Source organism: Tupaia chinensis, unplaced genomic scaffold, assembly GCF_000334495.1.
Source record: "Tupaia chinensis unplaced genomic scaffold, TupChi_1.0 Scaffold149309_1, whole genome shotgun sequence".
NCBI classification, from domain to species: domain Eukaryota; kingdom Metazoa; phylum Chordata; class Mammalia; order Scandentia; family Tupaiidae; genus Tupaia; species Tupaia belangeri.
Window position 1 is genome coordinate 330,807 of NW_006209153.1, and position 14,674 is coordinate 345,480.

Genomic DNA, 14,674 nt, shown 5'->3' on the forward strand with positions numbered 1-14,674 from the left:
CGGACCTGCCGACCACGAACAGTTTCTGAGTTGGACGGTGAGGATTAAAGACAGATAAGAAGACAGGATAGAAACAGGAGGCCTGCCAGTCAATACTAGTCAACACCGAATGTACTTTATTGCTAGTATTTATACACCCTCCAGAGAATTCTGTGATGTAAGGGTTTAAGTCTTTATTGAATTTATCTGGTCATTATAACAATACGTGGGAACATTCAGTTCAAAACAATCCCAAGACGTTCTGCTCGTAACAATCCAGCCACCCATGGCCATGTCCAGATAAAGGCCCTGGTCTTATTCTGGTGGTCACGTCCTGCACAGTCCTCACATCTCCTCTTTGGCTCCCCACATCTCCCCCTCTTTTGTTTATTAAATGATCCACCACTTCTGACGGGCAGTAGGCTGTGGCTGTCTTAGGTTGTCCTTGGTGACATTTTCTCTTACCCGTCATCAGGTAATGCATATTTGCACACACCCCCTGTCTTAGGTTGAGAAACATCCCAAGGATCTTACCCGTCATTGACTACCAGCCTCTGCATCTAATGCCTTGGCTTCAAGTTTTAGCCAATGGATTTCAGAGCGAACTCCAAGAAAGGAGCACCCAAGTATTTGCACAAGGCAGGGGGCACAGCAAAGCAACACAAGACCAATACCTGCTGCCATAACGGCAGGCATTAACCACTGCTGCCAAGGGGGCCAGTGTGGTAGGAGACCATGCAGTTGTTGCAGCAATTGATTTGCTTCCTGTGCTGCATTAAAGGAGAGGAACATGACTTCTCTATCTCTAAGATCTCTCGATGGAGTGTAAGAATATCTATTGTTTCACTGGCCCCACGACAGACACCTTGTAAATGTTTTTTGACCTTTTCTCAATCATCTTGGCTTTCATTATAGATTTTAGGGGTGACACAAATCCATTGGTACAATGCATGACGTCGAACAGAAGAGCACACATGCAACCCATAGACCCGGTTTCCCAGATGTATGACAGTATCATAAAAGCGCATCCAATTTGTGTTGGATTTTTCCATCAGTAGTTTCTTGAGTGTGTAAAGCTATGAAAATATTTTTTGTTACATTATCCACAAAACCAGCTGTTTGTACTGTCTGGGGTTTTTACATTGTAAGTTTTAAGCATAGCCATTTTTTAGAGATCCTGATAGCTGACCATTTACTAGAGAGATCTTTCCCAGTAAACTTAAATAATTAAATCAATGCCAGTGCTCTCAGCTGTAGCATGAATGCAGTCATGAATTTCTGGACCATTTGTTTGGAGCTCTCATCTGTTACTGTGTGGGATTGGGATGAGGGTGAGACCTCCTTGGGTCTACTTAGACTGTGTGTTAGCACTGAGTAGTGCGGCCCATTGTTTTATGGCCACCTCAGATACCATCTGTTTTATATATATACACACCTTTTCATGACATCTTTCTAATTCTTTACAATTCCCTCTCAGACCTTCTCCAACATAACTCAAACCTTTTCTAACATGCTTTATTCTTTGATTGTCCCTTTTTACTTTTTTCATTCTGTAAATAATCCAGCCATCTTACTTTAGAACAAAAATTTTATCATACAATATTCCTTTAATATTGAAATGTTCTCTTTCTTTTTAACTTTTTCTACCACAAATATCTATATCTGTCTTTCCATAATAAGGTCTGATTGTCCAGGCGATTTTCTTTGGCACAAGGGGGAAGGTCCTGGGGTTGTGTGGCATTAACAGAGTTGTTTTTTGGTCAAGGAGCCATCATACGAACCATCTGATTCCCTCTGGAAATAGTCCTGCCCAGTAGATTTCTGCTTCAATGAGTGTCACCATCTTCAGGCAGATCCATAGGCACAACATCTTCCTGGTCTTTCGGGGTGTCCATAAACTGCACCAAACGTTCTGGAAGCCAGCGAGCTCCATCATCGTCCTGTGAAAAAACACAAACATGTTCTTGACCCCGTATCAACACAGGGTCGGGCCCATTCCATGATCCTGTTAAAGGATCTTTCCGAATGACTGTGGTATAATGAGATTGTGTTTTGGAATGCCAAAATCGTTCAGCTGCGCTAGATCCTTGTTTGTCCACATTTAAAAAATTAAGTACAAATAAGGCATGTTTTAAATAATTATGTGGTGTCAGAGGAAGAGAATGTTCAGCTTGTTGTAAGTGTGTAAATGTTATGAGACAGGTACCAACATCAGCCAGGGGATTATCTATAATTGTGATAGCTCCAGCAAAATAGGGTAGGCTGTCTTTTCCTGACTGAGCTATTACAGGATGTCTGTTAACATCATACTGAGCTGCCTCTCGCTCAATCTGTTCTAGCTCCTTAGGGGTTAACTCCTCATCTTTCAATTGACTGGGGGAAGTGGGGGGCGGAGTCTCCTATCAACTTCTCCTGCAAGGGAGGAGCAGAGGGAGAAATTCCAACAGCCCTGGGAGAGTCTTTATCCATGGTGGGAAGAATCCTCTCCCACTTGTGAAAATCCAAAACATCTCTAATTAAAGCCCATAAACTAAAAGCATCCACAGGCACGTTTTCCGGACCATGGGCATCATAATAATCTTGAAGCCTTTGCTCCACCTTCCTCCAGGTATCTATGTGGACAGTACCTTCCTCAGGAAACCAAGGACAAACTTCTTCAATAAATTCTAAAAATTTTGAAAGCTGCTGCTGCCCTACCCGCAAGCCTTGTGCACTTAGCATTTCTTTAAGCATATGTACAAAGAGCTGGCGACTATTGCCCTGCCCCACAATTACTCCCGTAATACCACAACACTTCCACTTTTAAGACGAATGCGTTCTCCTTTTATTCTTTGTGGTGTCCTTCACTGGTATCCCCAGTACTCAGGTCTCTGAAAAAAAAAAAAAATGCCTCCAGGGTTAGCTGGTGGTGTGATGATTAAGGTGGCTGAATCCCACATGGCCGACTCTTGGACCTGGTGGCTTAAAAACTATGCTGGGTGCATGTGTGCCCAAAATCCCAAGAGGAGCGTGGAGGAGAAGGGATTGTGGTGTGGCCTTCCCCTTGGGAATGCTTTCTTACTTTCCCTCTCATTATAGTGCATGAAAGCTATAGCAAATTAAAAAAAAAAAAAGCCCTTGGATTTATTTGATGTTTTGTACATTCACACAAGCCCTCAGCTAACCCTTGGAGTTTTGTTTCAACTTCAATGAGCTCAAAGGAATGAACGTAAAGAAGGGGATGAAGTTAATTCCTTCATCTGCGTTAGAGAGAAAAGTTACTTTGCACAGAGGAGACTTTGGTGCCCTGAACAAGGTTTATTAACAGTTTTAATTTGTGGCTAATTTCTTCCTCATGCTCATTAATTTGAGTTATTTATGCAAATAAATGACAGTTTCAATAGAGAAGGTAAACCAGGGGAGGGAGGGAGTCTGTTTATATATTTGGCTGCTGGCCAGTCAGATGGTGTGGTGGTTGAGGCAGCTAAATCCAACCTGCCAACTCTGTGGTTGGAGTCCTGGACCTGGTAGCTTCAGAAACGTGCTGGGTGCATGTGCATGTGTGCCCAGGAACCCCAGAGAGAATGGAGAAGGGCTGTTGATATGGTCATCCTCCCTGAGGATGAATTCTCACTTTCTCTTCTCTCTCTCTTTCCAGTGAGTGCACATGCCCTATGGCAAAATCTAAAATAAAAATAAATATATAGTTCAACAAAACCCATCATTGAAATATAGATTTTGAAGAATAATCTTCAGTACCTTGGCATGTTCTTAATGTGTTAGGTCTAGGGCCCTAGGGGGAAAAATGGATTTATAAATAACTTTTAAAAAATGTGTATTTATTCCATGAGTAAGGTGGGGGTGAGAGAGAGAGAGAGAAAATTTCCAACAGGGTGCACAATCCTCAATCTACCCCAATTTCCAACCTCACTATCCCTGGATGATGGGCATGCATGTGCCTGGACTTCTCAGGGAGGATTCTGGACGTGAACCTAGAACCTTCCAATATGAGTCTGCCTCAGAATGTCAGGCTTTACTGCTGTTTCTACTGTCTGGCTCCTAAAACTTTTAATTTTAGAAGTGTCCTCATATAACTATAATTTAACACTTTATTTATATGGCGCCTTTTACTAATGAACACAAAGCACAATGAACTGGAACCTTCTGAGAGACAGATTGCTGCTGTGAGGCCGTGGGTCTGCGTGTGCTGTGGGTGGTAGAAATCAGAACGCAGGCTACCCTTATCCCTTGCACTGTTACAGAACTGGACTTTCACCTGCCTGGAAGTAGGTGTGCTTAATAAACAAGCAAGGGCAGGGTAATAGCACGTTTTGATGCCTTGGAATGAGGGGTCCGGGGAAGGCTGTGGCAGAGCCTGAGCAAAGTTCAACCTGAGCTCAGCACAGTTTCTGAAATCACTGCCGTTTGCTGATATAATGCCCCATCAGACTTTTTACTGCTTCCCCAGACATTTTTCTGCTGCCTCCTGTTAACTTTGAGCTGATAGACAGGGAGAAATATTAAATCTCTCTCTTTTTTATTTAACTTATTTTTTTGATAGAAAGCACATGTGCTTGCCAGAGAGAGAAAAGGAAAGTGAGAAAGCACCCCCCACCGGGCATGGTCATGCTGCACACAGGCTCAGGGTGTTTTTCAAGCTGTTGGGTCTGGGACCTGAATGGTGTGTCCAACCATGTGGGGATCTAGCTGCCTTAACCACCAGGTCTGGAAGCTGGCCTGAGTCTCTTCCTTTTGACAGATAATAATTTTAATTGTAATTTCTAATTAATGTATAATAGTTGAATATTTTTGTGGAGTACAGTTTAAATTTCATCTCATTTCTTTAAATCACTCCAGATTACAGACAGATGTCTCCAAAGAGCAACATTCTGTGTATTTGGCGTCCTTTGCCCTCGTTAGACCTAAGTGTGTGAGAGCAGTGCAGGCCTGCTGCCCGACCCCTGGGGGTTGCTACCTTTTGATTTGTTTAGATATTCTGGTCAGTGCTGCTTGAGGGGGCATGAGCCTCTTACCAGGAAGATGCCACGTGCCTCCCATCTGGTCTGGCTGGCTGCAAGGACAGGCGGAGGGTTTCTGAAACCACCATGATAGTTAAAACCTTGAACAAGCTTTTCCATCTCCTGTTTCTGTACACAGGAGCCTTTCCTCCTTCGCACCTTGCGCTGTGGCAGGGTCTAGGAGGTGTGGCTCCCTGAGCTCTGTGGACAGCACCTGTTGTGAGGTGGCTTTCTTTCCTAGATGATTTTGTTTTACTGATTATGAAAGAATATTCCTATGCTATATTTGTGGTCAACGTTTTTAGAAATACAAAAAAATAAAAGCATGAGGACATTTGGGGGAGGGACACGGAGGCAAAGCATTAATGGCACAAAGAGGTGTGGTATTATCTGTTGAAGATATTGTGTCATCTGCTGGTCCCTGGGCACATGATGCTTATTCTCACTCAGTGCTAGGGAGAAATGTTCACCTGTTGAAATATCCATTTTGTAAGACAAATAATAATGTGATCGAATGTATGGAAGAAAATGAAATAAAAAAAAATTCTTCCAAAAAAAAAAAGAAAGTAAAAAAGAAGAATCACTCCCAATAATACCTTTCAATGACCACTGTTAATTTTAGTCTCCTTTTCCTTCCTTCTCTCCCTTCTTCCCTTCCTTCTCTTCTCTTCTCTTCTCCTTCCTTCATTCCTTCCTTCCTTCATTCCTTCCTTCCTTCCTTCCCTCCCTCCCTCCCTCCCTTGCTTTCTTCCTTTGTAGTTTCAGCATACTCCTCTAAATCATCAGGAACCAATCTTTGCTGTGGACATAAATGGCTGGGCTCCCTTAGTCTCAACTGTTCCCTCAATAGGGCACCCCATTCCCCAGATGGGCATAGCCGCAGTCGCCAAGTTACCAGGGGCACTTTGAGCCCACGTTCCTTCGAAGAACCTAAACTCTAAAGGCATAAGGTCAGCCCTGGGGCTCTGTGGGAGAAGGCATTCCTAGAAAATATTTACCCATCTGTGAGTAAAGGTATTTAAAATTCAGTATGCTAGGGACTTAAGACTCAGGGTTCTACTTTGATCTATATACAGAAACACCAAAGGAAGTTTATATCAAGGTGGGAAGTGAAACCAAGAACAACCATGAGCACCGTGACTCTGCAGTTGACATATCCAGATATCCCACCTCCTGGCACTACCTTTTACTTAAAACTCTTTTTTCTTCTTTTGATGATAAAGGCATCCATATTTTATATTGCTTTGGACACACAATTCTTCTTCTTTTTAAAAATTTTTTCTTAAGATTTTTGCTATAGGGTGTGTGAGTTCACCAGAGGGACAGAAACAGAGACAGAAAGTGAGGAGGTCCCCCCTACCCCGGGAGGATGGCCATGCTGCAATCCCTTCTCCTCCATTCTCCTCTTGGGACTTTGGGCACACACAGACATGCAGCAGTATGAGTTTTAAGCCACTGGGTCCAGGACTCGAACTGTTGTTGACGGCGTGGGAGTCCAGTGATGTAACTATTGTGTCATCTGCTGGTCCCTGGGCACACGATGCTTATTCTCACTCAGGCTTTATGGTTGTTTTTGTCATTTCTACTCTGCCTGTTTCTGTTTGGTTTCTTTCTTGTGTTACTGAAATCATTAGCAAACAAAATCGATGGCTTCTGCAGCATCCTCTTGTCCCCTCCCCTCCATTTCCTTTGAGCTTGTTCTCATCACTCACTTTTCCCTTGCTCCATTCACAATTCGTTGGGAGCTGGCACCAATCCCTGGGGACCCACAGGAAGTGTGACCGTGGACTACGCACTCCCAGCCCAGCCACGGAAGGCCTTGCCCAGGCCTGAGGAGACACCTCACTAGGTCTCTACTTTTCCTCCTTTATTTCAAAGGCCATTGGAGAGTTCATTTTGGTGGACAAGGATGTGAAGATCAAAAACAAAGGTAACATCTACAGCCTGAACGAGGGCTATGCCAAGGAATTCGACCCTGCTGTCACCGAGTACATTCAGAGGAAAAAGTTCCCCCCAGTAAGTGAGGGCTGGGACGGGACTGGTGCCGTGTCCGGCGTCTGGCACAGGGGCAGCTCTGAGGGAGGGTCTCTCAGAGGAAAAGGAAGCCTGGGGACTGAGAGGGGCCTTGGTCCTCTTTTGGGGTTCTTGAGTTGTGTGAAAATCTATTGATTTATGATTTTCCCTGGAGGCCAAAAGGAGCACAGATGTGAGTAGACTGGATTTCAGTCTGCATGGACGCCATGATTCTGTTCTCACTGAGGGGCTGCTCTGCCAGAGTGTCCATTTCAGCTTTTGCCACTTTCTCTTGTTAGAGAAAACCAGATTATAAATTCTACCCCATGAATGAGTTCAGGGCAGTAACACATTTTCCCTAGTGGGGTCCATGGTCCTAGATGGTATAGAAGGTGGCTCTCTCACTCAGTCTCCTGCCATGTGGTTTCTGTCTCCCTTAGTCCCCCACACGCTGCAAGGGACTTCAAGTTATCTCAAGGCTGAGAGTGCTCTTCATCTTGGAGTCTCTCTAAAGAGGTTATAAATTAGTGTCCATGGAGGGAAGAAATGGCAGTTTGTAGAACTGGCTGTATGTGAGAATATCTGCCTTTGTGTTGACAGTTGCTGTTTTCTGAGGATGAAGCCCTAATGTTAGCATGACATTCAGGCTCTCAGAGCTGCCCCAGCCCCTCTGTCCAGCTTAATTATCTCTCCTCTCTCCTTCCCCTCCCACCTCCAGTGCCTGCACACATGCGCTCTGCCAGGCCCAGGGTCAGCGCCTCGCTATGTTGCTAAGTCTTTGTGCAGTTCCCTCCCCCATATGAAACATATATCCCCACTCCGCCTAGCTCCTGGCTTGGCAAAATCCTTTCCGACCTTCAAGGTCCTGCTACACGCTAGTTTTTCTGCGATGCCTGCCCCATTCCCATAGCCGGAATCAGCCACACCCTTCTCGTAGCTTACATAGTTGGTGCTCTATTGTGAGACATGCAAGGAGTCTTCAGAAAATTCATGGAACATGCACATTATGAAAAGAACTATGCATAGATTTCAACATTTTTGCACCAAAAATAAATTTGCACTTTAATTTCATTTTTCCATAAACCTTTGGAAGTGCCCTCCTGTAAGTGACTGTCCCCATGAATGAATTTTCTGCTTTTTGACAACAGGATTTTCATTGCATTTCTGAGCACAGCCCCATACACATCCCTTCGCGGGGGCTCTGTAAATGATTGTGGGATCAAATAAGCAAAGGGAACACAAGGCAAGTTTCTTTTCTTTACTTTCTGTGCCCCTAATTATTGCTGTCCTTCACCCTGCAGGATAATTCAGCCCCCTATGGTGCTCGGTATGTGGGCTCCATGGTAGCAGATGTCCACCGCACCCTGGTCTATGGGGGAATCTTTCTGTATCCGGCTAACAAGAAGAGCCCTAACGGGAAGGTAAGCACATCTGAAAACTGAATGAGAAGTCACAGAATTCATTTTCAGCCTGAGGGACCTGACTTTGTTAGGAAGAAAGAAAGGCTGGGATGGTTGTGATGCTCCACAGTTGCTTGCTAAGGAAGATCGTGGCTTGTTCTTTTCTAGATTAATAGTCAAGTAGGGCGATATCAACTAAAAATGAAAATGGTCTCTGTGAGCCCTTCCAATGCTACAGCAAAAGAGAACTAATGGCCAGGAGTGGCTAAGAGTGTGCGGAGCTCCCAGCAGGTGTGCAGGTTAGCATAGGCCAAATGAAGGCCATTCGTAGAGCATGACGGCCCAGCCTCGTCACTAAGGCAGCAAATCAAATATGTACTCCAAACAGAGGCCTTCTATGATTGCTTTTTTTTGGGTTGATTTTTTTTTAATGATTCTATTAGCAATATATTTTTAAAATCTGCCCTTTAGTACCTCAAACGAGAGAGCAAAATTGTGGTTTCTGATTGCTTTCAAAAGGCATAAAAGAGAAATAACTATTTCCCAAGAGCTGACATTTGCTATTTGGAAAATAATACATATTAGGGAAGAAAAGAATCTCTGGAGATGCCCGGAGATTTCAGGTGAGCTGTTACCACAGACTGTGCCGGCAAGCCAGAGGGTGCCTGGTCCTTCTTGAGCTGGGCAAGGGACACTCTAGTTTTCTTCTAGACAGGGTAACAATGTGCTTCCTCGGACGGTATTGTCCTCTTTATTTTTCCTGATGGAAAGATCATTTTATTTTCCCCATATGAAAGAAGGTATACTAAAAATAATCCCTCTAAAAGAGTTAGAAATCTATGCATTTGGATGCATTCACATCTGTGCATATAATATATCATTTCCAGTTTGCTGAAGGCATTCTTATTTACTTAAATGCCATTCTTGCTGCAGCCACCTTAGGTATCCCAACCTATGTGACTAGGCTACCTTAGAGAACTTTCCTCATGCCTCAAAAAACAATTTCTTAACATAAATATTGAGGCTCCTCCTTTACTCAATTTTTCAAATCTGGCCGTGACAATTATATAGAAATAGAGTCAGGAAACACCTGCAGGGAGCTGCCTGCTCCGAAGGCGGACTGCATGAAAATGCATACGATGAGAATGTTAATATCTGGAAGTCAGTGCCAAGACGTGTAATATGCTAAGTCCCAACCCTCGAGCCCTGGGAGAATCGTAAAAGGAGCGTGTACAGAGCTCAGACAATATCACACTGTTTGGAGGAGCCGGTCTGCTCTCCAGATGTCTGCAGCCAGACACTGCCATGGATTTTGTGCTTTTAAAACAGGCAAAGCTCCATCCAAAACACACCCAGAGTCACTCATTATGCCCCACTCCTGTGCTATGAAGAGAAGGGAACGGCTGCTTCTGCCAAAATGTCATTCTGTCCTGAATCCAGGTGGTCTGTCTCACAGTTGCATCAGGGAATCTATTGCCGGCTCTGGCTTGACGAATGGTTTAATTTAACCAGGTGGCTAATCATTTTGTCTCACTTGCAACCTGGGGTGGGAGGGAACTTTTGCAACTTCAGAGATGAAAATTAGAGCACCAGTTACCTAGGAAATCCCCACCAGCTCTGAGCTGTTTTGCTGTAGATCTAGCCCCACTCTGTGTAAGACCTCTGTAATGAGGACGCTGCTCTCGGGTTTTCTTTTCCAGCTGAGACTACTGTACGAGTGTAACCCAATGGCCTTCATCATGGAGAAGGCAGGAGGACTGGCCACCACTGGAAATCAAGCTGTGCTGGACATCGTTCCCACCGACATCCACCAGAGGGCGCCAGTCATCCTGGGGTCCCCCAGCGACGTGAAGGAGTTCCTGGAGATATATAAGAAGCACTTTGTCAGTATCTGTTAAGTGGAGACATACAATGTCTCCCTTTCATAGCCTGACTTGCTTCACTCAGCAACAGATCTTCCATGTTTTTCTACTTTCTATCGAATTCCAGGGCCTTGTTGTTTTTTATGGCTGAATAGTATCCCGTGGAGTATATGTGCCACACATTTTTAATCAATTCATCTGTTTGTGGACATTTGGATTGGTTCCATTTCTTAGCAATCGTGAATAATGCCACAGTAAATATAGTTGTGCAAGTGTTTTTCTGACTGAGCATTCTCCTGTTCTTTGGGTAGATACTTAAGAGTGGAATTGCTAGATCATATGGTAGTTCTATTTGAAGGTCTTTGAGGAACCTCCACATTGTTTTCTACAGTGCCTGGACCAATTTACATTCCCATCAACAATGTAGGAGTTCCCCTCGCCACATTCCTTCCAGCACTTATCATTTTTTTTTTTTTTTAAATCTTCGCCATTCTAGCTGGGGTTAGGTAGTATCTCATTGTGGTTTTGATCTTCCTCTCTCTTATGATGAAGGATATTGAGCATTTTTGGTAGAGACTGAAAGTCTGGAGAACATAAAAGCATTAAAAATTGTCATGGACATTAGAGACAAAGTGGAAGGAAAGTGTGGGAGGGGAAGAGTGAAGGAAGGGCAAATTGGGGAAAAATAGAGGTAAGACATTCGTGTGACACAGACATGGTTTATTATCTGTTGATGAGGATGTGTATAGTATTCTCAACTGGACTGAACTGAGGTGTATATCATGGTGGGTAAAGTCTCTTTAAGATCTAAATGATGTACGGTGATTGAATGTATAAATAATGTAATAATAATAATAATAATAAAAAGAGGCACTCGGCCAAATGAAGAACAGGACTTGCCCTGGCCCCGAGGAAGGGTTTTTTTTATCTGGACTTTTTATTGCACATGTGGCTACCCCATTCTGACTGGGCATCCCACCTTCTGTCAGCAGAAAGAAGAAGCCTGGATATTGTCACCTCCCAGTGCTGTATAACGCTTGGCACTGCCTAACTGAAACGCCGTCTTGATATGGCCCCTGCTTGGCAAGATATGTTTTGAGTGGATGGAGGAGAAATAAACATAGTCTTCCTTTTTAAAAGTCTTTGCTTTTGCTCAAATAATAAGGATGACAATGGTAATGGCATCTAATGACATTAGATAACTCATTTAATCTTCACTAGCACCTCATGAATCAGATGCTGTGAACAATCCATTTTACAGACAATGAAGTGGAGGACTGAGAGGAGGGGTAATCTGTCCAAGGTCTCCAACCTGTGAGCAGCAGGGCTGGGATCTGAGCCCAGGCCATCTGGTCACTGAACTCTGAGTTAATGACTCACTTCTTCGGGTTGTCGCCTTCAGGTCTGACTGAGCAGAACTAACCGCAACAAGGCCGTTGTGGCCTCCTGGAGACAGGAGAGCTGCTAACTCAGTGGTAGGACGGGTGTCTGACCTCCCGGCCTCCCATGCAATGGGTCAGCTACCTGAGTCATAAGCGAAGGTTGCCAATATACTCCATGGAGACTTCCCATAAAAGCATAGAACTTAATTGAACCAATAAAACCTAATAATTTCTAAAGTGTAGTTACCATAAGTAAAAAGATTCATTATTAAGAACAAGATTTAAGGAAATACAACTTGTTGCAAGCAAGCATGTTTCTCACTAAGCTCTGTCTATACAAATAGGTTCTCCCTTAGCCAGTCCTGGGTCTTTCTGGACCCAAGGCCCAAGATCATGACCAGTTACATCAGGTTTAAGTGACATCTGTGGCTTTTCTTGAGCTCTAGATTTAAATATATATATATATGTACGTTTTTTTTAACTTGGAAACTTACAACACATGTTTGTGTACATCCTGCTTCTTTCTCTTATTAATTCCGTAATTTTCTAGTGCGAACCCTAGTCTGATATAATGCATTGGGTATGCTTCTGTCCACTGACTGGACCCAAAGTCAGTGTCCCCCCTCCTGCTGGGGCTGGCACCTCAGGAAATTCCCCTGACTCAAGAGTGCAGTTTGATTTTTGACCTTCTAACTCAGTGGCTTGTATTTCTTAGAGCATCAAGGGAGATGTGCCATGTAGGAGCCTTTTCCTCATGCTGGGACTGTCCCGTGGGAAGCAATGCTCCTCCACCCTGTGCTGTGATGAAACCAGGGAGAGCAGCAAGATGATTCCTTTCTCTGCTTTCATTTGGATGTTTGGTCTGTGCTGTGGCTCCTCTGAGTGTTTTCAGCTGACACTTGCTAGCATCCACTGCCAACAGGCCGTGTTTCCCTGGATCTCACTCTGAGTAAGAGACAGACATAGAGAGATGCAGAGAAATAGCAGCCCAGAGACTGTTCTTTGATGATTCTCTGAATCATCATTGGGTTTGACCTTGGAGGTTGCTCCTGGAATGGCAGACCCTTTCGACTCCTGATCAAAACACATATAAGGAAATCAACCCCCTTTAATCATGCAAATATTTGGATGCTAAGGGTTGAGTATCTCAGTGTCAGCAGAAGCATTTGTAAGGAGGCTCCTTACTTGCCTTCCTTTTCTCATAGGGTTTGCACAGCCACACCCCTCACCTTCCCAGCTGAGCCCACCCTTGGCCTTGAGCTGAAGTCCTAAGTATTTTAAAGCATTTCAGCAGAGGACTCTCCCACGATGATGAACTTGCTACTCTGGGTCCTTTGCCAAAGTTCAGGAGTATCCTTGCATTTGACTTGAAGCTCCCGCCTGCCCTGGTTTTGTCACTGTGTGTGGGTTAGGCACCGCTTCTTCCTTGGGCATTCAGTAAAATGCCTGTGTCCAGGAGGGTGACAGAGCAGCAATTGAGCATCATTGGCCCCCAGCGTTCTCTGACAGAGTGACTATGGCCTGGTCCTCCACTTCTGGATTGGGAATTCCATGAAGCCTGTTGTGGGTTGAATGGTGTGTCCTCTCCCCTCTCAAAAAGAAAAAAAAAAAAAAAAAAAGGATGCATCCACATCCAGGTCCCTGGGGCCTGTGATTATGACCTTATCTGGAAAAAGGTCTTTGTAGATATAGTTAAATGAAGGATTTTGAGAATGAGCTCATCCTAAATTATCTGGGCAGGTCCTAAATCCAAGTGTCATTATAAAAGACACACAAAGTGGACGACAATGTGAAGATGAAGGCAGAGATTGGTGTAACATGGCCACAAGCTGAAGAAACTGCTGGAAACAAGAGAAGGCAAGAAGGGACCCTCCCCTAGAGCCTCTAGAGGGAGTCCAGTCCTCAGAAACCTTAAGGAAGTGGACATCTCCCAGTAGACCAGTTTTTCCTGAAAACCAGAGATTCCAGTTGGCCCGAATCATGCTATAAGGAAATAAAGCTTATGTGACTTGCCTGGGACTTTCCTGGAAATGTGCACCTGAAATAGCTCAAGATGCTACCTTGTTTTATGAGCACCCTTATTGCCCAAATACACTCCTCCGCCACCTTCCGGACACACCGCCTCCATACTTGGCTCGAGCTTGCGCTGAGTGAGTCCAAGTGGCCATGACGTCCTCCTGCTGCCGCTATAGAATTTAGCCAGTCATTGCTGTACGAGACTCTTTGCTTCGCCACCCTCCCATTCATAGGTTTGCCTTTAAAATCCCAGAATCAGTGAGACCTTGGCACACAAACTTAGGGACAACTCTGATTTTGTAGGTCCCAGGCCATCACCTTAACCATCAGCTCAAGTAAACTATTTACTGTTTGATACTTGGGGTCTCCAGAACTGAGAGAGAATATATTCTGTTGCTTCAGGCCACCCAGTTTGTGGGGATTTGTTTGTGACAGCCCTAGGATGGATTATCTAATTGTATACCCCAAGAGATACAATTCAGGGTTCCTGATACCAGAGGCCTGAGAACGTCTCTTTCTTTTTTCTTTTGAGATATTTTTTTTTTTTTTTTTTACTATAGGGTGCGAACGCTCGCCAGACAGACAGAGAGAGACATAGAGACAGAAAGCGAGAAATCACCCCCCAGGGGGGATGGTCACGCCGCAATCCCTTCTCCTCCATTCTCCTCTCGGGATCTTGGGCATGCATGCACATGCACCCGATGTGAGTTTAAGCCACCGGGTCTAGGACGCGAACCGCGATCGACTACGTGGGAGTCCAGCGACATAGCCATTACGCTAACTGCTGGTTCCCAGAATGTCTTTCTTCACACAGCCGTTCTCATGAAACATGTTGAGCACTCAAGCTGTTAACTACAGGATCCTGGCAATAAGAAGGATGAAACTCAAAATGTCCTGCCTTTTATTGAGATGCTACTATCTATTTCCCTGAAGTTCTGAGGTGCCCCCTGTGACTTCCATAAGCTGGTGAGGGAGAGTGAAGACAATGGTGAGGTAGAGACAGGCTTGCCTGTACCCCCTGGGAG

General features: G+C 44.4%; 1 protein-coding gene across 1 annotated transcript in view; it reads left to right on the forward strand.

The window, feature by feature from the left end:
* The window catches only part of FBP1 (fructose-bisphosphatase 1), a 41,036-nt gene extending 30,700 nt beyond the window's left edge, over positions 1-10,336 (forward strand). Inside the window, exons 5-7 of the mRNA XM_014585232.2 lie at positions 6,855-6,992; positions 8,291-8,410; positions 10,090-10,336. Coding sequence (XP_014440718.1) covers positions 6,855-6,992; positions 8,291-8,410; positions 10,090-10,287 — 456 coding nt within the window. The 3' untranslated portion in view covers positions 10,288-10,336. The remainder of the gene's footprint in view (positions 1-6,854; positions 6,993-8,290; positions 8,411-10,089) is intronic.
* The last annotated feature ends 4,338 nt before the right edge of the window (positions 10,337-14,674 follow it).